Genomic DNA, 27,474 nt, shown 5'->3' on the forward strand with positions numbered 1-27,474 from the left:
GAGAACTTCTTTAGGCCCATAAAACACATAAAAAATCGTGATCTTTTAGCGCTAGCGTGCGAGCCAAATAGATGATCCTTCCTGCATCTATGATGTTCTCTTTGCCAATTTACTTTTGTAGTGCTTCTAGTACCTTCTCTTTTGAGGTAAACATGTCCAGATCTCTTAATTCAATGGTTTCTTCTTGCTGTAGTGCTTTCATTGAGGCGCCTTCCTCTAGTACTGCTTTAACTGCTTCTTAAAAGTCCGAGGTTTTGACTTCTCTTGTGCGTTGAAGCTCTTTGACTTTCTTGTGATGACTCCCTGCCAAGCTGCCTTTTTAGATTGGTTATCCTCTTCTTCATTTCCTTCATTTTTTCCTGCGGAGTAGTTGAAGCTTCCTTTGTTGTACCCGCCTTCCGAGATCTAAGACTTAGGGTTGTCTGGGTTTCCCTCTCCTGAGTTCCCGAGCGTTGGCATTGCTGTAAGTTATCATCTGCCATGCAGAGATTCCTATAGCTTGCTCTTATGCTTTGGGCAAGATCTTTAATTTGTTTGTGCACATTGTGCGTGTCCTTCACATAGTCCATCAATTCCTCGATTCTGCTGCCAAGGCGGTCCAAGTGCGCATTCCTTTGCGTTACGCAAAAAGCTCTTTTATCTCTGACTGCATCAACCTCCATTTCCATATCACCTGCGTCTCTACATGTCGCAGGGGTCAGGTGACTAACCTCTGCGGCATCTAAGTAAGTTTGTCCCCCCTCCCTTATTCTCCATTGGGCCAGCGCCAACCACCGGGGCTTTCTCCCGATTGAAATCGGCGGCGGGACTGGGCTCTGTGGCTTGACCTGCTTGGGGTAGTAATGTTATTAACTCACTATCCAGGTTTGATTTATTTTCGGGATTTCTTCCCCTAGCCTGTTTGGTCCGCGGAGCATATTTTATTTCTGCTCTACCAATCCGCCACCCAGGGGACGCGCCACATATGGGGATCGGCATCCCAGCGCGGGTGTGTGTGTGTTCTTTAATTAAGCATTTTTATTATTAACTAGCAGGGTCACCTCGCTTCTAACGTTGCTCGGTTGATTAGGTATATATATATATATATATATATATATATATATATATTTATAGCTTTAAAGAAAATTAAAAAGTAATAACATTATAATAATAACTACAAAAAATTAAAAGGTTACGCTATTAAAAATTTCAATATATTTTCAATAACATAATTGGATGCCATGTTCGATTTTGATTTTGATGAATCAGCAATTATAAAGAATGATTTCGGTAGCATAAGTAAAATATGTGAATTCTGTAATGCTAAATATTTCAAATTTGAAATATTATGTGATCAGAAGTTTTCTAATTGTTGCAATAGAGGAAACGTTGTATTATCTGACAATATCACTTATCCTTAACGTTTAAAAGAATTAGTTTCTGGAAATACTGACGAAAATAAACACTTTTTAAATAATATTAGAGAATATAGTAATACACTTCCCTTCACAAGTTTTGGAGCTAGATTTGACGCTCTTTTCGGAAAAGGCCCTCAAGTTATATGAATAAGTGATCAAATTTACCACAATATTTATACCTTACATTCAGACGAAAACGAAGCCAGAAGATATGGGCAACTATACATCATTGATAATGTAATCGCCTTGCAATCACGATTAGAAACTAATGTCATGTTCTTTAATGCTATTAAAGGAATTAGATAATTTTTTTTTTGACAAGTAAACATGTACGCTAAATCATACAAAATGATGCACGAAATCGAAATGGAAGAACAAAATCGTTTGAAAAACAACAACGTTGAGTTAAATAGTAAAGAAATTATAATGTAACATGCAATTCTAATCATGATAAACGTAGATATAACGCAGCTAAATGTAATGAAGTACCTGTGGTATTTGTAAGTGAAAATGGTCAACCACCAGAAGATTGATATATATATATATATATATATATATATATATATATATATGTATGTATGTGTGTGTGTGTGTGTGTGTGTGTGTGTTCATATATATATGTTCATATATTGTGACTTATGCGGACAACACGGAATTCAGTTTTAATGTACATACATAGATAAAGGAAGCATTTTTATACTTGAATACAGTAAAAACTTAATAATATATAAAGTTATAGCAAAGTTATAAGTGACTTAGGCAGACAAGTCTGCATAAGTCTTACTGATACTTATGCGGACACATTATCATATGAAAAGGTGGTTATGAGGACAAAATAAAAAGAGTGACATTTATGAAGACTAGTTTTAAAATAGAAAATCTGTTATTATTATAATAAACATTAAATTGATTTTTTATATAAACATTTGTTAAAATATTTAAAAACAGGTTGCAGTTACAGATTGTATTTAACGAATCTTGTTTAGATCTTTCACATTAAATACTTTAATTAATTATCATATGGTTACTTATTTGTATATTTTCAACTCCAAAGTCAATGTATAAAAGATCAAAACAACATATTCAGTACAATCTACCACTGTGGCCTATTATTAAATTTAACAAATATTTGTACAATACATCAGACTTCTAATTTCGATGTGAAACAACAATGACAAATTTTAATAGATTATTAAATAATATTAATAAATATTATTTAATAAATATTGCCTCCATGAACGGATCTCACAGTGCGAGATCAAAATATCCTTAAGTTCCACGAATGGATCTCATAGTGAGATCAAAATATCCTTCCTACTAGTTAAGGGAGTATAACTGGTAAGAGACAGTCGTCGTTTAGAAATTGATAAAATTTAGTGTACAGGTAGATTTTATTATAAATAGTATATTATGCCACGAGGAAGGTAAAGAAGTGGCGAAGTTTAAAGCATGTGAGCCTAGTAATAAAAAATAAAAGTTAAAAAAAGTACACTTAACCTCAAAAAAATAAGTTAAATCAGCTTCTGTCGGAAACTTTTTATTAATAATTACATTAAAAAAAATTGCCTAATGGTAATATAAAGTTATTATTTGTTGCACCTTGACTTATGCAATCTCTGTTATTAAGTAGGAACATTTGGTTAAATAAGAGGGCTAATCCAGCGTATGATAATCCTCTTTAATTATTCACGTGAATTTTTTGTGTAAAAAGTACTTTAGTCTACATGGATATTATCTGCTCAGAGATACATAATAATACATCTGTGTTTTGTAATATGTATAGATTTACATCTTGCTTCACAGTTATATGGACATTACTCTGGACTCTCATGACATTCAACTGATTGATAATTTGCTACATTGAAACCATAGAGCACATCGCCTATACTTGATTTTTTTCTCTGTAAAACACTTAGAATTTGTTTTTGAGAGTCCAGGGTGATGTATTGTCCATCATCTCTAAGCAGATAATATCCATGTAGACTAAAGTACTTTTTACACAATAAATTTATGTGGGAAATCAAAGTGGATCAACATGCGCTGGATTAGTTAACGATAGATTTTTTTAACAAGTTTACTGTCATCAAAAAAGAACAAGATTCTAAACCTAAAAGTATCAGGCACACATTTTGTGCAAATTACAGTAGAATCACCCATACATGGAATCGTAATAAAAAAAGACTTGTATCATGGATAACAAACCTTTATTAGAATAATGTATGTTCTAAATATTTATTCAAAAATACACTAAATTTTTGGTTTAATATATAGAAATATATAAGTATACAATAACCTTACAAGTCTCTGTGTGAAAGTTTTTTGAATTAGAAATATATTATTTAAATAACAGATTTTCGTCAATCTAAAATTGTAATAAAGTTTTGTATTTCATTATCATCTAAAAATTCAATAATTTCTTGGAAAACAGTGGTTGTAAGTACATTGTTGCACAAAATATTTAGTAAGTCTATCGCTATGTATAATGATATATCTCAATCATAATTTTTGACATTTTTGGACAAGCAATATTCCAAAATATGGAAATTTCTCTTCTATAGTATCTTGGCCTATGATTTTAAATACATTTTTATTTTTAGCAAATATAGTGAACTTGTTTACATTTTTATTAAATACCATGTCATACAAAGTAGTTCTAGCACATACTTAAATATTTTTCAGCTTTTTGTGCGAGATACTTTTTATTCCTGTCAAGTTTTCTTAAATGATCCTCTATAAATAAAATTAATTCTTGTACCTTTTCACTAATATAAGCATTTATTAACTTCAATTTTTCGATGTGAATATAGACATCAATTTTTATCACTAACATTAAATCACTGATTGTTTTGATATACACCACCCTCAAATTATTTGTACACCCTGGCGCGAAAAATCACGTGATTTATCACACGATCAATCACATGATCAGTCACTTGATTTCTCACATGATTTATCACGTGACTTTTTGGCGTGATTTCTCACGTGAGAAATTACATTAAAAATCACGTCAGAAATTACTCATAAAATAAAATTTGTTTTAATTAAAATAAAATTATTTTGTTTTTACTAAACAATTATGAAAAATAAATTTATTGATAATCCAAAAAATTGACCGCAAAAAAAATAAAAAAAAACGTTGCCCTAACCGAGGATTGAACCCCGATCCTCAACTTCCCAATCCATTATCTTACTGCCTGAGCTATTTTTACTTGTCCTCATGATGACTCGAAGATCATGTATGAATCTCAGTAATCTATCGTTTACGTGTATAGGCTATCTGCTGCTAATTGATAAAATAAGGAAAATTATTTTATTAATAAAATTTAAAAAATCTAATTTAACAATTAAACATAAGTTTATTTTGCGTTTTCATCTTTATAAATTAGAATAATTCTATGCTAAATAATATAATTTTAATATCAAATTTAGATTATAAATATCAATCGTAACTTCGAAAATATTTTAAGTCTTTTCAATTTTTATCTTGAAGTATACCTGTAAACTGTATAAAGTCATAAATCAAACATATTTTTAGGTAAAAACTGTATAGAATTTCAATACTTACAACAGCACCAATAGTTCAGGCAGTAAGATAATGGATTGGGAAGTGAAGGACCGGGGTTCGATCCTCAGTTGGGGCACCTTTTTTTTAATTTTTTTGCGGTAAATTTATTTGGATTATCAACAAATCTATTTTACATAATCGTTTAGTAAAAATAAAATAATTTATTTTAATTGAAAGAAATACTTCAATTTTATGAGTGATTTCTGACGTGATTTATTTGAAACAATCACGTGAAAAATCAAGTGACTGTTCACGCGATTGATCGTGTGATAAATCACATGATTTTTCTCGCCAGGGTACCTAGACACCAAAAACCACGGAGCTCACCACCTAGACCTCGTCATCGGCCACCTTGTACACCTAGACACCGCCCTTAAATGATTTTTATAGCTAGACATCAAAAACCAGGGAGCGCACCACCTAGACCTCGACATCGGCCACCTTGTACACCTAGACACTGCACTTTAATGATTTTTACACCTAGACACAAAAAACCACGAAGCCCGCTACCTAGACCTCGTCATCGGCCACCCTGTACACCTAGACACCGTACTTGAATGATTTTTATACCAAAAACTACCTGAACCTTGTCATCGGCTACCCTGGCTACTTAGTTACTGTTACTGCTCCGGAACACAGAATATGCACCGGCAACCTCTTCATACTAAATTTCGTGTGTGTGTGTGTGTGTGTGTGTGTCTATATATATATATATATATATATATATATATATATATATATATATATCTAGAACATGTAGCACTAATAATCTGCGCCACTAGAAATAATAGAAGTGTGTGGGAAAGCAATATCAAACTGCACTATACGTATAGCTTATAAGTGGCAAACTTCACGGTCCTAACATTTTTCTATCTGGAGAATCGCCAAATCGCGGATCGTTCGTTATTATATAAATAAAATCGGCTTTTTGCTAATATTTTTACTGGAAATCTTAATAAAACATAAGCCACTTGATATAAGCAACAATTTTTGTAGCAGGTTAAATGACAGAAAAACAATAATGAATAATAAATCCAACTACACTGTATGCGCGGCTAACTTAACGGTCCTAACATTTGTCTGAAGAATAAAGAGATGATTTGAGCATTCGGGAATTAGACATCCATTTATTTTGAAAATGAAACTTTTTTTTGGCAATATTTTTGGTAAAATCGTAGTTTAGCACAAAAACATGCTAATGGGTCAAAAATTAACTGAAAACAGTAATAATATTTATTTTTTCTTGATACTGTAAAAATCCGAACACCAATATAGACGTAAATAGTGTCGTGGCGCCGCGGCTTCGCCTGCTTTTCAAACTCGCCTTCGTGATGCTACCGTACCACTTGATAGTCTATCTACGTAAATAATAAACTACTGAGATTCATATATGATATTCAAGTCTTAATTAGGACAAGTGAAAAGGGCTCAGGTAGTAAGATAATGAATTGTGAAGTTGCGGACCAGAGTTCAATCCTTGGTTAGGGGAATATTTTTATTTATTTCTTTTTTGAAGTCAATTTAATTAGATTATCAACAAATCTTTTATTTATAATTGTTTAGTAAAAAAAAATAATTTATTTTAATCAAAAACAATACTTCATATTCATGAGTGATTTGTGACGTGATTTTTAACGCGAGAAATCACGTCAAATCGTTTCGAGAGAAATTATGTTAGCAGTCAAGTTATTTATCACGTGATTGATCATGTGACAAATCAGGTGTGTATTTTGGCGTCGGTACGCACTTTAAGAACTCTGGTATCTCAGGATTCGATTTTAGAACCCTGGATCTCAGGAACCGTACTTTGACTGTTTTTAATATAAATTAAAACCTCAGCATATATCGACAATGAACACTTCATAGGTATACCTATTGTAACGGGGCTCGTATTTCGCAAAAGAGACGAAAAGAAAGCGACGTCAGTGGGAATCGAACTCGGATTACTCAGCTGAGAGTCAAGCGCCCCAGTCACGGGACTACCGTCGTACTTGCAAACTCATGTGGTATTTGCTATTTGTTCACCGGTTATTAGACGATCCCACCGCGATTGGTAGAAAACCGAGATTAGTTGGTAAACCACTTGTGCCATCATTGAGAAGAAAGTCTGTAGATATATTCTGAGTTCTCGACTTGCAACTCTCATTAACTAATTTATTACACACAATTTAGTACAGCAAAGCGTTTTTAAGTTTTTTTTTATCATTAAACAAAAACTACTTTGGGATCCTCCATCTAGCAAAAGAAGAGAGACGCTAGAAGATCTTCTTTATTGTACGTAGAAGGTAAGATAGAAGTAGTCAAGGTAAGATAATGCTTCAAGATTTAATCAGATAAAAAGTGCAAAAACTCTTTCATAAACAATAAGAGATGTTATGCAACGTCAGCGGTGAGACTGTTTTTTTTTATTTCGTTTTGGATTATCGGCTCTAAGCAATGTACCCAGACTAGATTCTAACTTTAATTTGAACTAGATTTATAATATTATCGCCGAAAATAAGATTATTAAGTAGATTGATAAGTACTAAGAATATTTCACTGGATAACAGCCGCAGCATGTAAGCATACTCGCCTAGATGGTATTCGTTGTGTTAAGCCTATAGCGTCCCCTGAGTAAGCAATAGCGGACATGCCATAAGAACTACATTTGACCCCCCCCCCCCCAAATTTGCCAGATAAAGAAAACTTCTTATGGTGGCCCTACTGAAAAAAATCACGCGATTAGTTGTGCAATTATTCGCGTGACTAATCGCTCGATTCATCTAAAACAAATTTTCAAATAAATTTAATTTGTTAAAAATGTAAAATTAGTTAGCGGGGAGGCCAGTATAGGTGTTACCATCCATATGATAACACTTAAATTGGCCACCCCGCTTGATAATTTTGCATTTCAAACAATTTTATTTTATTAAAAAATTTATTTCAGATGAATCGCGCGATTAGTTACGCGATTAATCGTGCGACTAATCGCTTCGAAAAAACTTCGATAAATTAATGCCATTAATCGCGCGATTATTCCCGCGTTTAAACACGTGAATAATCGCGCGATTTTTTCAGTAGGGCGGTCCACTATTGGTTACTGAAAGGGCGCTGTAGACTTAACTCGACGAATTTCGCTTGTAGGAAAAGAAAAATGCCGGAAAAGAAAAGGTCAGTGAGCACGTAAAGGCGTGAAAACGTGCCCTCTAAGCTTTCAGCTTTGATAGAAAAAGGAAGAATAGTAGAAAAGAAGAAAATGGAGCTTCTGGTAGAAAATGGAGCTTTTTACCACGCATCGTAGTGGCTCGGAGTGGGGTGCCGACAGTGCTGCTGAGCTGGTCAAGTTCAGGCATCGACTCTGGCGGTGATCTGCCGAACCTCTACACATGTATGTAGGTCGATCTGTAGTTTCCTACTATATCACCAGGGTTTGGCTGGCTTTCCGTGCCTCTTGCATGTGGTAAGAAATACCATCGATCGGTATATAAAACTCTTGTGAGAGACCTTATAATCAGCGTCTAAGACCGGGTTACCGTCATAACCTTACTAATGAGTCCAGATGGTAACCTATTAGGACAAAAAGCACCTTCTTCTCTTACTCTTTCTCTTTCCGTCGGGTCTTACGTCCCGACATGTATTTTACTTTCAAATTTTATCTAGGTTATGTTGTGTTAATATATTCTGTTTTAGTTAATATTTACGCATGCTTGCGTAAAAAATATGCAGCAAATAATTGAGATTCTAATGTTTACCCTGGCCTTTGACCTCGCTTTTGACAGAATCGTCTATTTTAATTGTTAAAACTTGATGAACGAGATTGTCTGCGACGACGCGCGTGCCGCGCATAACAAGCACCGCTCCTATTAATGACGAGCACGCCCGTGGACGATGCTGAGCACGGCGGAATAGTGTGATCGTTATTTCACTAGAAAGATGAAGACTTTCACATTGAATTAGCGTGCTCGGCATTGCGAGGAACAGTGCTGAATGCTGACACCATTGTGATTTGACGTGAACGAAAAATCAATCACCTTGATTCATAGTGAACCGGTCTTTCGGTGTAAAAATGGTGATTAAAATCCCTTATTTGCACTTTTAAGTCCTCGCCGAGGGCACTGTAACAAGCCTCAAAGTTATACTTGGTCACGTGGTTCTTTGAATGAAGTATATGTATACATATTTATGGTAAAATATATGTATATGTGCGAATAAGAGGTTAGAAAATGACATAGATATTGATTTTTATAAATTACTTTATCTATTGTTATATATAACAAGCGTAGAAACCTGGAATCTAGAATATCATAATTATTTTCTATTAACAGGGTATAAAATGTATTACAATAATAGTAGAATAAATAGGTCGGATGGAGTAATGGTTTACATTGATGAAAGCCTAACGGAGAGTACTGAAATCGTACGAATAGGGAAACTCAGAGTTATAAATACATGTTTAAAATTAGATAAGGAAAAGAAAATAGAAATATCAAGCGTATATAGATCTCATGACATTTCAAAAATTGATTTCATTAGTAACATTAAGGAATACCTAAAAAAGAAACAAAATACCAAAAATCATCTAATTATTGGTGACTTTAATATAGATATAATAAAACTAGACAATATTAGTCAGGAGTATGTGAATAACTTCTTAAAAAAAGGATATGTGCCAGGCTTCCAAACAATAACTAGATCAGCAACATCTGATAATACAGGTTCTTGCATTGACAATATCTTTATTAAAACTAACACAATTGAAACATACACTTGTAAAATAGAACATATGATCACAGATCACTATCCACTACTAATAACGCTCAACAAAATTAAAATCAGTAATTGGCACGAGAAATTAGAATGCATAGATTATAGGAAACTAGACAAAATCGCGGACAAAGAAAATTGGAATGAGATATTGTCAATGAATGATCCTAACCAAGCTGTTAATTCACTAATTGGTAAAATAAAATACTGTACTACCCAAGCAACAACTACTAAAAATAAAAATAAGAAACTAGAAAAAAATAAGCCAAGGCATAGCTGGATAACAAGTGCAATTATAAACTCTTGTAATAGGAAAGAACAATTATATAAAACTTGGCAACTAAACCCAAAGAATGAGACTCTAAAGAAAGAGTATAAAAATTATGAGAAAATATAAAATAAAGTTGTCAAAGACGCCAAGTTAAAAAACGATTGTGCCAAGGTTGAGAAAAGCTATTCTAATCCAAGAGATCTTTGGAGAGTTATAAATAAAAAACTAGGCAAAAGCACAAAAAAAAAATGCACCAATTACACAAATTATTGAACCAAATAATAAACACGGGAAAAAAACTCAAAACCCTAAAGACATAGCTAATATTATGAACACATACTATAGTAACATAGGATCAGAACTAAGTAAAAAAATCAAACAACCAATTAACGAAACAATAAGTCTACCTAAACATAACCAAATTTCGATCTTTCTGTTTCCTACAAACTATTCTGAAATAACTAAAATCATTAAAGATATGCCACTGAAGAGCGGCGGGGTGGATAACATAAATACTAAAACAATAAAAAGCTTGTCTAGACACATAATCGATATACTTGTACATATATGTAACCTATCGATCGAAAAAGCCATTTGGCCAGAAGCTTTGAAAAGTACCGACATTATTCCAATTTACAAATCAAAAGACAAAAATTATGTTGAAAATTACAGGCCAATCTCATTAATATCAAATATTGCTAAAATCCTGGAAAAATTAATATATAACAGACTAAACAATTTTATCAGTAGTTGTGACATCATCTCAAAAAATCAGTATGGCTTTGTTAAGAATAGGGGTACAAAAGATGCAATACAATACATATCGAACATTATATATAACTGTCTAGATCAAAGTAAACCAATAGCGGTTGCTTTTCTAGATTTGGCCAAAGCTTTCGACACGGTTAATCACAATATATTACTGCAAAAATTAGAAAAATATGGGATCCGAGGCAAGGCATTAGACTTAATGACTAGTTACTTAAGTAATAGAGATCACAGAGTTAAAATACAAAATATTGTTAGCGACAAAGAAACTGTAAGTACGGGTGTGCCACAGGACACAATACTGGGCCCTCTACTATTCATAATTTATGTTAACGACATGCTTAAAGATAATGTGATGTCATATGCTGATGATACTGCGATAATTACAACGGCTGACTCCTGGACCGACGTTGAAGTAAAAATGAATGAAGACCTAAACTGTATTTCAAACTGGTTAGCCTTGAATAGGCTATCACTAAACATAAGCAAAACTGTATTTATAACTTTTGGAAATTATAGTAACAGTATCCCAAACAGTATAGAAATAAAAATAGGCCAGGAAAAAATAAATAGAGTGAGCAACTGTAAATATTTGGGATTAATTTTCGACAGCCATATGAAATGGGAAGAACATATAAAATATATTGTTAGCAAAACCAAATATTTAACCTTTGTGTTCTATAAATTATCAAAACTGTTGAACCTACCAACATTAAGATTGATTTATTACGCGCTCTTCAACAGCGTTATAAGCTACGGAATTATAGCATGGGGAGGGGCTTACTCCAATGCTCTACTACTGTTAAAGAACCTACAGAAAAAACTGTTAAAAATCATTAATAAAAATAATTTTGTAACTCAAGGAAACCCACTTCATTTTGAGAAAATGTACGAACTTGAATCACTATTCTTCCATTACGAGATTTTAAAATCAAAACATAAAGCTTCAACAAGCAATACAAGAAAAAAACTTATACAAATTCCGATCAGAGAAAAAACAGTAAGTAGAAAAAACAGCTACATCAAAGCGATAGAATTATTCAATAAACTACCAAATGAATTAAAAAATTTAACAACGAAAAATATGAAAAAGAAATTAAAAGAGTGGATTAGATCAAATTTGTAGACAAAAAGAAAAGATATTAAAAGAGTGGAATAACAGAAATAAAGGAAAAGATATCACTGTATCATTAGTTTTAGACTATTTTCAATGTGCAATGATAAGACTGCGGTTACTAATCTCAAAAGATTAGTTTTATAGTTTTAAGATTTAGATGTAAGATAGCAATCAGTCCCGCAAACAGATAACTGTGTTTATCTCTGCGGGTATGTAAATTGCATTGCTAAAATGTAATTTATGTAACTTTACTGATAAATAAATAAATAAATAAATATATATATTAATATATTATATATATATATATATATATATATATATATATATATATATATATTATATTTTACACTTCACACCACTCATTTCCACCCATACAATAGTAGATTAATATAATAAACGATACCAATAGCGAAGCATAATAATAAAATAGTTGGCTGAATTATTTTCAGTGACCTCAAAAACCCTTTACATTTGTTTTCGGTGATTTTCTACGTTTTCATCTTCTTATGCCTCATTTCCCCATCTATATCGATTAGGTTACCCTGAAAAAAAATTGTATCAATATTTCTATTTTTCTTTAGAATACATTATGAAAAATAAGAAAAATGGTTCATTTTTTAAAGGTATACACATTACTACTCGTTTGCGCCCCTCAGAATAGGTGAGAATAGCATTCCCAATGATTTTCTCTTATTCCGCATGACTTCAACTTCAACTCCAAAAAATTTGGCAACGATACATCCATTTGCTGTGAAGATATTAGATTACCTTGAAAAAAATTTAATCTGACCCGTAGACCCCATAGTGCGACGTTGTCGTGGCTTCGCAAGTGTCGCTATTGTCGGAAGATGCGCGAACTCTCATAGACTCGGCCATAAAATATGTTTAACAGGAACAAGGAATGCATACATCAGATATAAATTAAAATTGGTTGTGTGTGTGTCTATATATATATATAGACACACACACACAACCAATTTTAATTATATATATATATATATATATATATGAGGCATTATTTGTCAACCGGCACCCCCTGCTCTCCAGAGTTGTTTAAACTTTTAAGAGTCAATCGAGGTTTCAAAATTTGTGTTTTTTCGTCTAGTTTTTGGAGCAGAGTGGCGTTTTTCGATTATCAAAATGGCTGAGACAATATGGCGGCTTAATACAATGGCTTAATGTAGGACTTTAGTTTCATTACAGAAATTATTCAAAATGAATGAGCGCATTAGGCTAAAAATGTTTATGCAAAAGTAATTAATGTCATAAAATATGGATCAAATCTAAAAATGGTGAAATTCAATATGGCGGATCCAATATGATAGCCGTATAGGCTCTTGCAATTGAAAATTGAAATTAACCGTTTGACTGTCTCCAAATTTGATACTCAGGGGTTTTTGGGTTCGATAATTACAATTCTGATATCCAAATTGCTAAATTCAAGATGGCGGGTTCAATATGGCATCCTTATAGTCCCTTGATATTCAAAATGGAGAATAAGCGTTCGATTGGCTCAAAATTTGATACACAGGGGTTTTTAGAGTTCATAATTACAATTCTGATGTCAAAATGTAAAATTTAAAATGGCGGACGGATATGGTGGATCCAACATGATGGCGTACAGGTCGTTGCCATACTAAATGAGCATATTGCATAGTCGCATATACAATAATTGATAATAATAGTATAAATTTTTCTTAATTCTTGAATAAGTTTATCTATCGGAACTATTAGGATACTACTTTTCCATTAACGTTTTCCTCCCTTTTCAAATGAAAATTGTTTTTCTGACTTGAGTTGCATGATTGGATCTTTTTTTGAATCTTCCATTGAAACATCTCTACAACAGTATTGTTTTATTGGAATCGCGGCTACGGAAAAATTGGTGCTCGTGAGGTTTACAAATTGCCGAAATTTTGTCAGTCATATCCTTCTATTGTTTGCATTATTCGTTTTCAGAATAACTGAGACAATTTTCCATTCGTCGATGTCAACTGTGAGTGATCACCTGCCGACAATTCTTTTCAGGATAGTTAGTGAGTTCTTTCATTCGAGGCCGTCAATTGTGAGTGAACATCTGCCGACAGTCCTTTTCAGGATAGTTGGTGAGTTCTTTCATTCGAGGCCGTCAATAGTGAGTGAACATCTGCCGACAGTCCTTTTCAGGATAGTTGGTGAGTTCTTTCATTCGAGGCCGTCAATAGTGAGTGAACATCTGCCGACAGTCCTTTTCAGGATAGTTGGTGAGTTCTTTCATTCGAGGCCGTCAATAGTGAGTGAACATCTGCCGACAGTCCTTTTCAGGATAGTTGATGAGTTCTTTCATTCGAGGTCGTCAATTGTGAGTGAACATCTGCCGAGAGTCCTTTTCAGGATAGTTGGTGAGTTCTTTCATTCGAGGCCGTCAATAGTGAGTGAACATCTGCCGACAGTCCTTTTCAGGATAGTTGATGAGTTCTTTCATTCGAGGTCGTCAATTGTGAGTGAACATCTGCCGAGAGTCCTTTTCAGGATAGTTGGTGAGTTCTTTCATTCTAGGTTGACAATTTCCACTGTTCGCTTGCCGACAGTCCTTTTCAGGATAGTTGGTGAGTTCTTTCATTCGAGGCCGTCAATTGTGAGTGAACATCTGGCGACATCCTTTTCAGGATAGTTGGTGAGTTCTTTCATTCGAGGTCATTTCATTTGTGATTGTCAATGTGCAGGCGGTATATTATTTTCTTTTTCACAAATCATAAGATTTGCATCTTCGTCATGTCTTCTAAAAAATCTCAACATACTGATAGGTGCTGTAATCCTTATGCGAATTTGGGTAATCCACATCACAAGGGGAAAGATCTGAGAATGGTTTCTGAGTATCTGAGAAGCAAGTTTCCTTATTTGTCTGATAGTGATCGAATATGTTGGAACTGCAGGCACGAAAAATACAGCTGTTCAAACAATAGTATTGAGATATCTCTCAGTAATGCGTGTGATACAGATTCTGTTCATTGTGATTCATTCGACCAAAGGAACGTTTCATTATCTGCAGCTGATGAACAGAATTTATCATCGCAAAGTAATACATCAGTAGTAGAAGTTACTGATAACGATGTTCGATCCGAAAGAGAAATGCAATTGGAAGATATGTTGACTAAATTGAAGGAAAAATTTTCTTCATTACAAATATCGGACCCTTTAAGGAAACGTATTCTCACTATTGCACCAGAAGTATGGAGTGTCAATAAAATTGCAAAAGAATTCAATTGTAGTAGGCGACTAGCTAAACAATCAAAGGAACTTAGAGCTTCAGGAGGTATATTGGCAAATACTACAGCAAAAGCTGGAAAGCCATTGCCTGATGAGACTGTACGAAAAGTCAAAGATTTTTATATGAATGATATCAATAGTACAGTTATGTCTGGCAAAAAAGATGTTATTTCTGTTAAATCAGGAGAAGATCGTTGTTTAGAACAAAAACGTCTTCTTCTTTTAGATTCAAGAGAACTTCATAAATTGTACAAAGAAAGCGAACCTAAATTTCTTGTTAGTTTCAGTAAATTTGCACAATTGCGTCCGAAACAATGCGTTCTTGCAGGTTCTTCTGGCACTCATTCTGTCTGTGTGTGTACAATTCATCAGAATGTAAAGTTGATGCTCGATGCTATAAATATCAAGAAGCTTACGGAACATTCTGCGAAATTACTAAAAGATTATAAAGACTGCTTGAAGCAAATAACGTGTGAAAATTCTAAAACGAATTGTTTACTAGGTGAATGTAATCTATGTTCGAACACAGTAGACTTGTCTCGATTCTTACATCAATTATTAGATAGTAAAGGCATCGATAAAGTCCAATACAGTACCTGGGTTACAACTGACAGGTCAACTCTACAAACTCAACTCTTTTCATCGCACAATTTCGTTGAAGAGTTATGCGATAGATTAACAACTCTAAAGGCTCATTCTTTTATTTCTAAGCAACAATCACAGTTTTTCGAAGAAAAGAAAAATAATTTATGCATCGGTGAGATACTAGCTGTCTTCGACTTTTCTGAAAACTATAAATTTATTGTTCAAGATGCATCTCAGGCATTTCATTTTAATAATAAACAATGCACCCTTTTTCCTGTAGTATGCTACTATAAAGAAAACCAAGAATTGAAGCATAAGAGTATCATATTTTTATCAGATAGTTTACAGCATGATACAGCAGCTGTATATACTGTGCAGATGAAGTTAATTCCCCATTTAAAAAAAGAACTCAGTGCAAAGAAAATCATTTACTTTAGCGATGGTGCAAAACAGCATTTTAAGAACAAATTTCAAATGATTAATTTGATACATCACGAGAGAGACTTTAGAATTAAGGCTGAGTGGCATATGCATGCAACTGCGCACGGTAAAGGCGCTTCAGACGGTATTGGAGCAACATTCAAAAGAGAAGCTTCGAGACAGAGTCTTTTGCGTAAATCAACTGAGCCTATTTTATCACCGCTTCAGCTCTTTCAATGGGGTAATCAATCCATGAAAAATATGATATTATTCTTTTATAGTCAACAAGAGCATACAAAATCTCAGAGATTTTTAAACGCAAGGTTCAAAAAAGCTCCTGCAGTACCTCAAATATCAAAACATCATTGTTTTATCGTGGAAAAAGGAAAGATTCTGTTATCAAAGAGATACTCTAATGCTTCAGATGGATTAAATCTTATTTATAAAACATGAAACTTTACGAATGAGGGATGAACGCATCAGTTCATAATATTTCTCCAATATAAAAATCCGCGATGTTCCAATTTTCACACTGCTTCACGGACTTTAAGCGAACTCGCATCAGTAAGACCCATATAACCTCGATATTGCTATCTCGAATGAAATAACTCTAACACCGAATTTATGACTTAAAAAAACGTCCCTGATAAGTGATTTCAAGACGTTTTCAGAATCGTTATGGAAATTACATTACTATTACTGACCATGAGTGCATACACCATGCCCCTTTTAATTTGCAAGGGCCTAATTTTGTAATATTGACATTAAAATAGAAATTGCCAAACTCACAAACCCCTCAGCATCAATTTTTGAGCCAGTCAAACGATTGTTCACCATTTTGTATTGCAAGGGCCTATGCGGCCGCCATATTGGATCACCATATCCATCCGCCATTTTAAATTTTACATTTTGACATCAGAATTGTAATTATGAACTCCAAAAACCCCTGAGTATCAAATTTAGAGTCAGTCAAAAGGTTATCTTCTATTTTCAATTGCAAGAGCCTATACGGCTGACATATTGGATCCGCCATCTTGAATTTCATCATTTTTAGACTTGATCCATATTTTATGTCATTAATTACTTTTGCATAAACATTTTTAGCCTGATGCGCTCATTCATTTTGAATAATTTCTGTAATGAAGCTAAAGTCCTACATTAAGCCATTGTATTAAGTCGCCATATCGTGTCAGCCATTTTGAAAATCGAAAAACGCCACTCGGCTCCAAAAACTAGACGAAAAAAAACACAAATTTTGAATCCTCGATTGACTCTTAAAAGTTTAAACAATTCTGGAGAGCAGGGGGTGTCCGGTTGACAAATAATGCCTCATATATATATATATATATATATAAGAAGAAGAAGAAGAAGAAGAAGAAGAGATACAAGCGATGCACTATTCCTTGTCTTGTAATTGACTCTGTTCCTTAGTTAATATAAAAAAAAAAATGTATATATATATATATTCAAAACATAGAGAACCTAATAATATACCGTACATTAGTAAACATGTAGATCCTATGTCATATTCACTTATGTAACCTAAAGGATGTTTTGGGTAGATGCCCAATATGAAAAATAAAAATAACAATGATACATCGTGCAACAAGGAGAGAAAATAAGCTATGTCCAACGTGGGTGAGGTGTTCAACACGAGTCGTCGAAGAGTGCTGAAAATACCTCACTCGAGTCTGACATAGCTTTTATTTCCGTGTTACACACCGTGTTTTTTCCAACAAGGGCATGAAAGGGGCATTTTTATGGGTGAAAGTTGGGTAGGAGATCGTGCATTTCAAGTCGTGCACAAAAAATGTGAGAAATTTGTAAAATTTGAAAAATTTGAAAACATTGAATAATTTGAAAAAATTTGAAAATTTGAAAAATTAAAAAAAATTTATAATTTGAGATATTTAAAAATTTTAAGATGTTTGAAAAATGGGTATTAACAGAGGGGAGAAAAAAATGTTATCCCCGCTTGAGCTCAAACTTTTTCTAACACGCTTGGAATGGACGATTTTCTACGCTACTTTTAGGCATGAAAAATAGAACATTACGATACGTGTGACCTGAGTGGCACTTTATTACACGTGTAATAAAATGCCAACTAAGCTTACAAGTGTCGTGTATTATTTTATAGCATCTGCCTGCCCTGAGAAGCTATGTCACAACTATCCGTGACATAAGCAGTCCTGTACTGAACCATGAGTATTCAATGACAATAGTTCAAAAGTATGGTAAACCAGATCTTGATAGACCACAATCAACTATTGATAGACCTGATTTAGTAACAAAAGTTTTTAATGCAAAAGTGAATGAATTATTAAATGAAATTAAAAAAAAAACATTTTGGAAAAGTTATTGCATATACTTATATAATTGAGTTTTAGAAAAGAGGTTTACATATGCACTTGTTGGCTTTTATTCATAAAAATCATAAACTGAACAATGCAAATGATGTTGATAAATTTATAAGTGCAGAAATACCTAATGAAATGAAATATCCAAGGTAACATAATATCGTTAAGCAATTAATGATACATGGCTCTTGTGGTAAAAATAACTTAATCAAAATAGTTTAATTAGCAAACTACTTTAAATAATACTGGATAACCCCTTTCGACAAAGTAACAATGGAAAACAAATACGTTTCAATAAAAACAATATAGCTGATAATCTATTTGTAGATCCATACAATCCGTATTTATTGTTGAAATTTAATTGTTATATTAATGTTGAAGTATGTTCAACTATTCAATGTGTGAAATATTTATTTGAATATTGTTATAAGGGGCATGATTGTGCATTATACGAATGAGTGAAAGTAATAATGAAAATGAATGTAAAGAAAAAAATTTCAACTACAATGAAATAAAACAATATTTAAATATAACATACGTAAGCCCTCCAGAAGCAATGTATCGTCTACTACAATATGCAATGTACGTTTTATCACGTAATTTACCGATTAGCTGTACATTTAAAAAATGAACAGTTTGTATTTTTTATGGAAGGATCAGAAGAAGAGTTAATTAATTAAAACTTAAACACAACTTTTACTGCATGGTTTAAACTAAATGCAAACGATCCGCAAGCTAGACAGTACTTGTATGTTGATATATCATATTTTTACGTTTTCAATGAAAAACAAAGAAATGGAGACCAAGAAAAAGAGTTTGGAAGCCAATTATAAGTAGAATGTTCTTTGTAAATCTGAAGGATCATAAAAGATTTTGTTTAAGATTATCATTATTACATGTAAAAGGGGCTTATAAATTTTATAAAAAATCAAAAACATTGGAAAATGTTACATACGCAACATTTCATGAAGTAGTTGTAGCTAGAAAATGAATAACCACTGATGAAGAATAGGATAAATGCTTGGAATAAACAATTAAGAATGAATTTCCTAAAGTTCTGTGTAACCTGTTTGGTTATATATGCGTATATATGCGTATATATGCGTATCACCCAGTAAATGTGAAAGAATTATTTGAAAAATATGAAGCATATTTTTACAGTCCATCGTAAACTAAAGAAATGCGTGAAAATATCTTACTGAAACATATCAATTCAATTTAAAAAAGTGACGGGTATACACTGACTGATTTTAATTTACCTGAATTTAGTGAGGAGTTAGAGGAAACCAATTATAAAGAAGTTTATGCAACAAATAAAATTGAAAATGATTTATTTTACAATATAAGCTCTTTAACGAATAAACAACGTGAAATTTTCGATGCAGTAATAAATAGTTTAATTAATAAGGCGAATCAAGTGAAGTGATTCTTTATTGATGGACCTGGAGGTAGTAGAAAAAGCTATTTACTAAATACAATTATCACTTATTTAAATAAAGAAAAAATAAGTGTTTTACCTGTAGCATGGACTAGTATAGCAGCAAATTCATTAATAAATGAAAAAACTTCACATGTAATTGTGTAATTACCATTAAATATAAATGAAGATTCAACGTGCAACATTACTCCCAATTTAATTCATTAAGGCCAGGCCAAAACTGGATTAGATAGCATCAAACTAACTGTTGGAAACGGGTCATAACGAAAAAAACATACACGTGTTTTTTCTTTTGTCTTTTGCAATAGCTTATAAAAAATTATTTAAACAAATTACCAAAAAAAGTCATTTAAAAAAAACTGATTACGCCAATTGATTAAACGGAAGAAATTACGACGAAATCCTATATAATATTTTTTTCTCAGACCGCAATTTGTTAGTGTAAAATGATAATAAACAATGGCCGGCTAGATAGACAAAGTGTCTGCGTAAAATCGCAAGCAAAATCTACGTGCGACAGCATCCAACTAACTATTGGAATATATGCTCAGTGACAAAATCAGCTGATAATCATGCCAAAACGTCAGCTGATTATCAGGTGATTTCGGCTCAGTATTTTTAATAAAGCTGATAGTTCTAAATATGCGTTTATGTGAGATAAAATTTTTATTTTTTAACAATTAAAAAAAAATTTGTTTAAATTAAATTATTGAAAAACAAAAATATTGGAGCTCACAGCCAGAGTTTTCGTGTTATCATCCTGATGGTAACACCAGTATTGGCCCTCATTATTTGAAATTTATAAATTTTACTTATTTTGAACAACTTATAATAAATATATTAAAAGTTACAAATTTTGAATGATTATCACCTGATTATCGCCTGATTATAATCAACATTTTATCTCACATAAACGCATATTTAGAACTATCAGCTTTATTAAAACTACTGAGCCGAAATCACCTGATAAACAGCTGACGTTTTGGCATGATTATCAGCTGATTATCAGCTGATTATCAGTTGATTGTCATCTGATTTTTTTTAGTAGAGCAAGTATTAACCAATAAGAAGATTTTTTTTATATAATCAAGATTTAAGTGCGATGTTAGTGGATTTCAAGTCGGCAAGTGAAATACGTGGTGAAGTGCTAGTATAGAGGACGTGGCAAATTTAGAGGTTAAGCACATGTTCTCGTGGCCTACACAAAAAGTGAATTCAGAACAAGATTTAGATACTAAAGAAGCTCTTTAGACTCAAAATATAAGAAATCCAATAAGAAAATTATTTGTGAAAGAACTTAAGAGAATTATCGTGTTGAAAAATAAAATATACGAAAATATACGTGTTATAGAAGAAGAAATGGCTAAGCAAGCTAAAATTATAATGATGCCCATTTTTGATGGTGCAAACTACTTAAGTTAGAAAATCAGGTTAATGATTTTATTTGAATATAGGGAGTGTAAAGAGCCAGCAGTCGGTAAAATGCCGAATACGTACAAAGACAAAAAAGCAGGCTGGAAAAAGATTGATCTAAAAGCTCGTACCATAATAATTAGTACTATCTCGGACAAACAATTGAAGTATGTTGGCGAATGTAAAACGGCTCTCGAAATGATAACGAAATTCGACAAGATGTACTTGTCTTAGTCTACAGCCCTGTAAATTATATGCAGAGGAAAAATCGAAGAAATTAAATAAAATAATTACAATACAGTGGAAGAATTTTTTGTAGAATTCGAAAAAGTCACTAATGAGTTTAAAGTGGCTGGTGGAAAACTAGAAGAAGTCGAAAAATTGAGATATTTGATCAGAGCTTTACCACCAAACTATAGTTATATCGGGGATTTTATTGATGTTATCCCAGAAGACCAAAGAACAGTTGATTATGTAGAGTCAAAAATAAAAGAAAAAAATATGACTAAAGCTGAGTCAGATAACAAAAGTAATGCTAGTATCTTTGCGGTCCAAACCAAAGGAAAGTGTTATAACTGTGGAAAATTTGGACACTACAAAAACGAGTGTAATCCAGCCAAGGTCAACGAGGTCACCAATGTGGCTACAACAAAGGAAACTACAGTATTGGATCCTACAGAGGACGAGGTCATGAACGAGGATCAGGCCAAACCAGAGCAGAATCATCCAGCGATCAACCCAACTACACATCCGAGTCGTGGTCAACACAGGTGTGCAACTTGAAGTTGAGTAAGGTTCAGTGAAAGCGAAAACATGAAAATCCGTGTGTTATAAATTGGTAATTAGATAGCGGGTGTACGGATCACCTAATAAAAAGTGTCAATTATTTCGTTAATTATGTAAATTTAAGAAACCTTATCAATGTAAAACTACCAGATGGTAAAATGTTAAAAGCAACAAAAGTAGGTACTGTTAGAGTTCGTTTAAAAAATTATTACAATAAAAAATGCGTTGATATAAAAAGTGTCTATTATGTTGAAGGCATTAAAGAGAGTTTTTCTAAAATTACAAAAAGTTATACGATAGTAGCAAGAAATAAAAATGCGAAAATTTATAATTAGTCTACAGAATTAGTAGCGATAATTTGTATGTTAAGAAAAGCCATGTAATTAAAAAGAATAATCAAATGTTTGTAAATTCATTAAAATTAACTGATAAAGAAAAATGGCATAGGGCACTTGGCCATATAAATTTTCAATATTCGAACAAATTAGTAAAAAATAAATTAGTTGTAGGATTGCCAGATAAAATAGAGAATGTTGAAATGAAATGTGCAAACTGCATAGAGAGTAAAATGGCAAATGTACCATTCAAAAATAATAGAAAAAAACTACTGAAATTCTAGAATTATTTCATACTGATTTGAATGGTCCACATAGCACAACTGGCTATGGTGGAGAGAAATATTTTTTAACATTTGTAGATGACTATAGTAAATGCACTAGAATTTTTTGTATTAAAAGTAAAGCTGAAACAGCTAGTTGTTTGAAAGAATTTATAATTTATTTGAAAATAAATTCAGTAAAAATGTAAAGAAAATACGATGTGACAACGGGAAGGAATATTTAAATAAGGAAATTCATGATTTCGTAAAATCTAAAAATATAGAAGTATTGCCATGCCCAGCGTACGTCCATGAATTAAATGGAGTAGCGGAAAGATATAGATCCGCAATGGATATGGGCAGATGCTTAATGCGAGAAGCCAAAATTCACAGACGATATTGGCCCGAAATAATGAAAACAGTTGCATATTTAAAAAACCGTATAATTTAGAATACAGAGAAGAACAAAACTCCTTACGAAATATTTTTTGGAAAAAAGCCAAATGTAGATAATTTAAAGATTTATGGAAATCAAGTATTTGTTAGAATTCCAGAAGCATTAAGAAAAAGTAAATGGGACGATAAAGCTAAATTAGGCATATTAATAGGTTATGTTTCAGACGGATATAAAGTTTTAGTTAATGGTAGAGTAATATAACGCTCGACACGTTCAAGTAGTAGAAGAAAATATTCAGTTAATTTGTTTAGAAAAACCTGATGATGAAAAAGATAGAGATTTGGAAAATAGCAAATCTGAAAATGTAGAATATGGAATACTGGAAAATGAATCCAAAATTGATGAAAATGATGTAAATTCAAATAGAACAAATTCTCTTATCTTTACTCAGACCTTTGGGGAAAGTAGAGATAACGAAACAAATTTTGACATTATTGAAAACGAAAATATAAATGATGATTTTTCGAATACTGTAAAAAATAAAAGTAGAGACAATTTGATTGTAAAAAGAAAATCAGAAAGAAAGGAAAGTCCTGTAAATAGATTTAGAAATCCTGTAACACATTTAATCTATGTACACTATGTTGATGCAAATGTACCGAATACATTTGAGGAGTAGATAACCTCTAGCGAATATAAAAAATGGAAAATTGCTAAGGATTCTGAAATAACTAGTTTAAAGAAAAATAAAACATGGAAAATTGTTGATAGGCCAAAAGACAAAAAAGTCAATGATGTGAAATGGGTCTATAAAAAAAAGCAATAATGTCTGTAAAGCTAGATTAGTAGTAAGATGATTCCAACAAAAGGAATATTTAGAGAATGTTTATTCACCAGTAGGTAAAATGCAAACTTTGAAAATTTTATTTTTGATTTCCGATAACCGAAACATGCGCCGAAGGTTTTTCGACATTTGAAAGATTCTCCGAGGGTCTTGAGGGGCATAACGAGCTTTTGGATTGACAATTTGCGACTGAGCGCGTAGGTTCTGGGCCTGCAGAGGCACGATTTTCCGAAGGAGATCGCATAACCTGCACGTATGAGCAGACGCACTAACCTCGAGTCACAACAGCACGGAAGTGCGTCGCATACCGCCATCTTTGGTTGCCCGGCGAAATATTCCCTTTTTAGAAATAAATTTTTAAAATTGATTTAAAATTGAATAAACACAAGGGTAATCGTTTAATTGCGGTTTTAAGCATTATTTACCACGGCCTATCGAATGGAAGGGCTTAGAGCACCTTACCTAACTTTTTTTTATGCATCATTGCATTATACCTATTGCCGTAAAAAACCTTACGACTTAGGGACAAAAGGCTACGGTAACTTTGTAGAGCGTGATTTGACCTTTAATTATCCCCCCTAGTTTTATTTTTTTCCAACGCCAGTTTTCCCAAAATCACCAAAAAAGAAATGTGTCCGCTTTATCTGCGACATATTGTGTATGTATATATGTATATATATACATATATTTTATATATATATATATATATATATATATATATATATAGAGAGAGAGAGAGAGAGAGGGGCAAAAAATAAAATTTTTATCTTCTATTTCACAGATAACCACCCATATATATATATATATATATATATAATATTTATATCAGTGACTTACAATAATATTATTTTTTTCTATTGATACACAATGAATATTATATGCATAATTGCACAATGTATTTATAATTTATAGGTCAGCCAAATATTCATCCTGGTTTGATATCTAGTACAGGCCGTGGTAGAGTCTCAGTTTCTGCAACAAGTACGCAAGCTGCCCAATTAATTGGCGGCGGTATAACTCCTAATTTGTTTACATCACCAAGTACGGTAAATATTTTTTTTCGGAATTCATTAAATATTTTCTAAATAAGCTACTTATTTTTATAAGTTGTACATTGCAATAAAACAATAAGTATGCTTTGTATTTTCGTATGAAAGGTAATGCATTTTAAACTAATTTTGAAGATTTTATCAATATAAATTAACTGATATTTTTAGTGAACAATTTTGTTCTTTTTAGAGCGCAACAAATAAAAAAAAGTAGTTACAAAATATAGTTTTATAATATTTTTAGCTTTGGTTTAATAAAACAATGTTTATTCTAACATATTTTAATGTCTTTTATCATTGTCAATTATACATTCGTTGAGTGTTGATCCTTTGATTAAAAGTATATAAAAATAAGAAATTGAAAATGCTCAACGTCTGATTTCAGATTTGCAGTCATCGACCCTGAAAACTAACAGTCATCAAACCATATACGAAGCCACTGTTAAGTGATTTACCAAGATACTTTCTCCAAGACGACATCATAAATATATATATATATATATATATATATATATATATATATATATATATATTCGATTGATTCAAACCGAATATTTATTGATTTTTTTACATTTAGTATTTAATGCATGTCATATTGATTCATGATAGTTAATCTTGTGTATAAAGTTATAACAGCACATATGATCTTATCGAACCTTATTCATATTGCTGTTGACATAAAAAACTGACCCTATCGACCACTGTCAATACAAAATGAAGCATTTTTTGATATGCTACAACTAATCAATTTATTTACTTATGTCAAAATAAAAAAATTTCGTAAAAATTATTAAATTGTATATCATTTTTAATATATTTTTATGTTTTTCTGCGAATGCACAATATAATAAACCTCTGCCAAGTTCATTAACCGTATGCTATCTCCAAGAGATGTGATGAATAGAAAAATCGTTTTTCTTTAACAAAATGTTTCAAAGCATGGTAATAAAAATTAGCACGCCATACCTCGCTCGCTCGGTTATCTATTGTTTCAAAAATCATTAAGTATAATATTAAGAAAAATTTAAATTTCTATTTTTTGGCATTATTTAATGCTGCCAACCATAATTTAAAAAACTGTAAAAATGGTTTGCATGTTAAGTAAATAAAAATCGCTGCCAATTCTTTGGCACGTAGCTTCCTTTAAGATTATGTATTGCTTTGTGACAGTGCAAACGCACACATCTAAAGCAGCGTGCGCACAGCACATACAAGCGCGTAAGCAGCGTTTACGCACACACAGACACTACACGACACGCGCCTACGAGACGCATGCCGAGGCGACAGGAGTCGCCCGCGAAGCATAAGCATAGGACAAGCAAGGTAGGTGCGAGAGAGAGATAGAGAGAGAAAGTATAGCGCGACACGAGAGCCAGCGCTATACCCGAAACGGTGCCTAGTCGCCGAGAAACAAACATTAGTTGATGCCGAAGGGCCAAGAGAGGGAAGCCGAAATACCAGGCAGCGAAACCGAGCCTGGTCACTCTTCCGATAGCTGCGATAACAGCAAGAAGTGCCCGGCGCTCTCGACGAGGCGAGTAGCGGACGGAGCGGGATTTCAGCACGGCGATCCCGATCAGCCAGGGCGAGCATCAGCACGATCGGAGAGAGAGGCACAGTCACAGGCAGGATCTCCTGGGCACGTGAGGGCGAGAAGAAACAGGGCACGACCAGCTCGACGGATTCCCGGAGCAGCGCGCGGCCGACTTCGAGCGACGCAGCAGAAACTGACGGCGCACCTCATATTCTGTAAGTGTCGGCGCGCAGCGCACCTATTACTCTCTCTCTCTCTCTCTCTCTCTCTCTCTCTCTCTCTCTCTCTCTCTCTCTCTCTCTCTCTCTCTCTCTCTCTCTCTTCGCAGTCTAGGGTTGGTGCTCGACTCTAAGTTAACCTGGAAAGAACACGTCACACAATTATGTAAACGTGCCCATTCACTACTGTACAGACTCAATTTTTTTAGAAAGAGCACTGATTAACGACTGCGCAAGCACCTTGTGCAAGCATTATTATTCCCTATCATTGACTACTGTTCATAGTGTACTGCGACCTGACTCAAGAACTAGACACCAAACTACAGAGACTGGTAAACATGGGAATCCGTTACATCTATGGTGTAAGAAGGGACGAGCACATCTCCCCCGACAGGCGTGACTTGCAATGGCTCACCACCGCTGGACGTCGAAAATACTTCATGGCCTGCTTCTTAAGGAAGCTCTTTAACGCTGCCACTCCAGCCTATATCATGGCCTTTTTCGACTTCCATGTTGCACTCCGCCCTGTGAGGGGGGAGGTGACCCCCCTGGACATACCTCCCTTCGCCACAGAGACGCTGCGGAAGTCATTTCATGTCAGCGCCTCATATCTCTGAAACGCTCTACCATCTCATCTGCAGAACACAAACTCTGTCACACTTTTTAAAACATTGGCCAAACGCCACTTCTTGGCTCAGGACAACATCGAGTCCTAGTCGACACTC

General features: G+C 33.3%; 1 protein-coding gene across 3 annotated transcripts in view; it reads left to right on the plus strand.

Annotated features, from left to right (window-relative positions):
- Window positions 1–25,773, plus strand: part of LOC107981980 (histone-arginine methyltransferase CARMER) — a 325,591-nt gene extending 299,818 nt beyond the window's left edge. For all 3 annotated transcript variants that reach the window (XM_031925137.2, XM_031925142.2, XM_031925139.2), the window contains 2 exons: window positions 24,861–24,994; window positions 25,383–25,773. In XM_031925137.2, the coding sequence (XP_031780997.1) occupies window positions 24,861–24,994; window positions 25,383–25,403 (155 nt within the window). In that variant the 3' untranslated portion in view covers window positions 25,404–25,773. The remainder of the gene's footprint in view (window positions 1–24,860; window positions 24,995–25,382) is intronic.
- Window positions 25,774–27,474: the final 1,701 nt, after the last annotated feature.

The sequence above is a fragment of the Nasonia vitripennis genome (assembly GCF_009193385.2).
Source record: "Nasonia vitripennis strain AsymCx chromosome 2 unlocalized genomic scaffold, Nvit_psr_1.1 chr2_random0005, whole genome shotgun sequence".
NCBI lineage: Eukaryota > Metazoa > Arthropoda > Insecta > Hymenoptera > Pteromalidae > Nasonia > Nasonia vitripennis.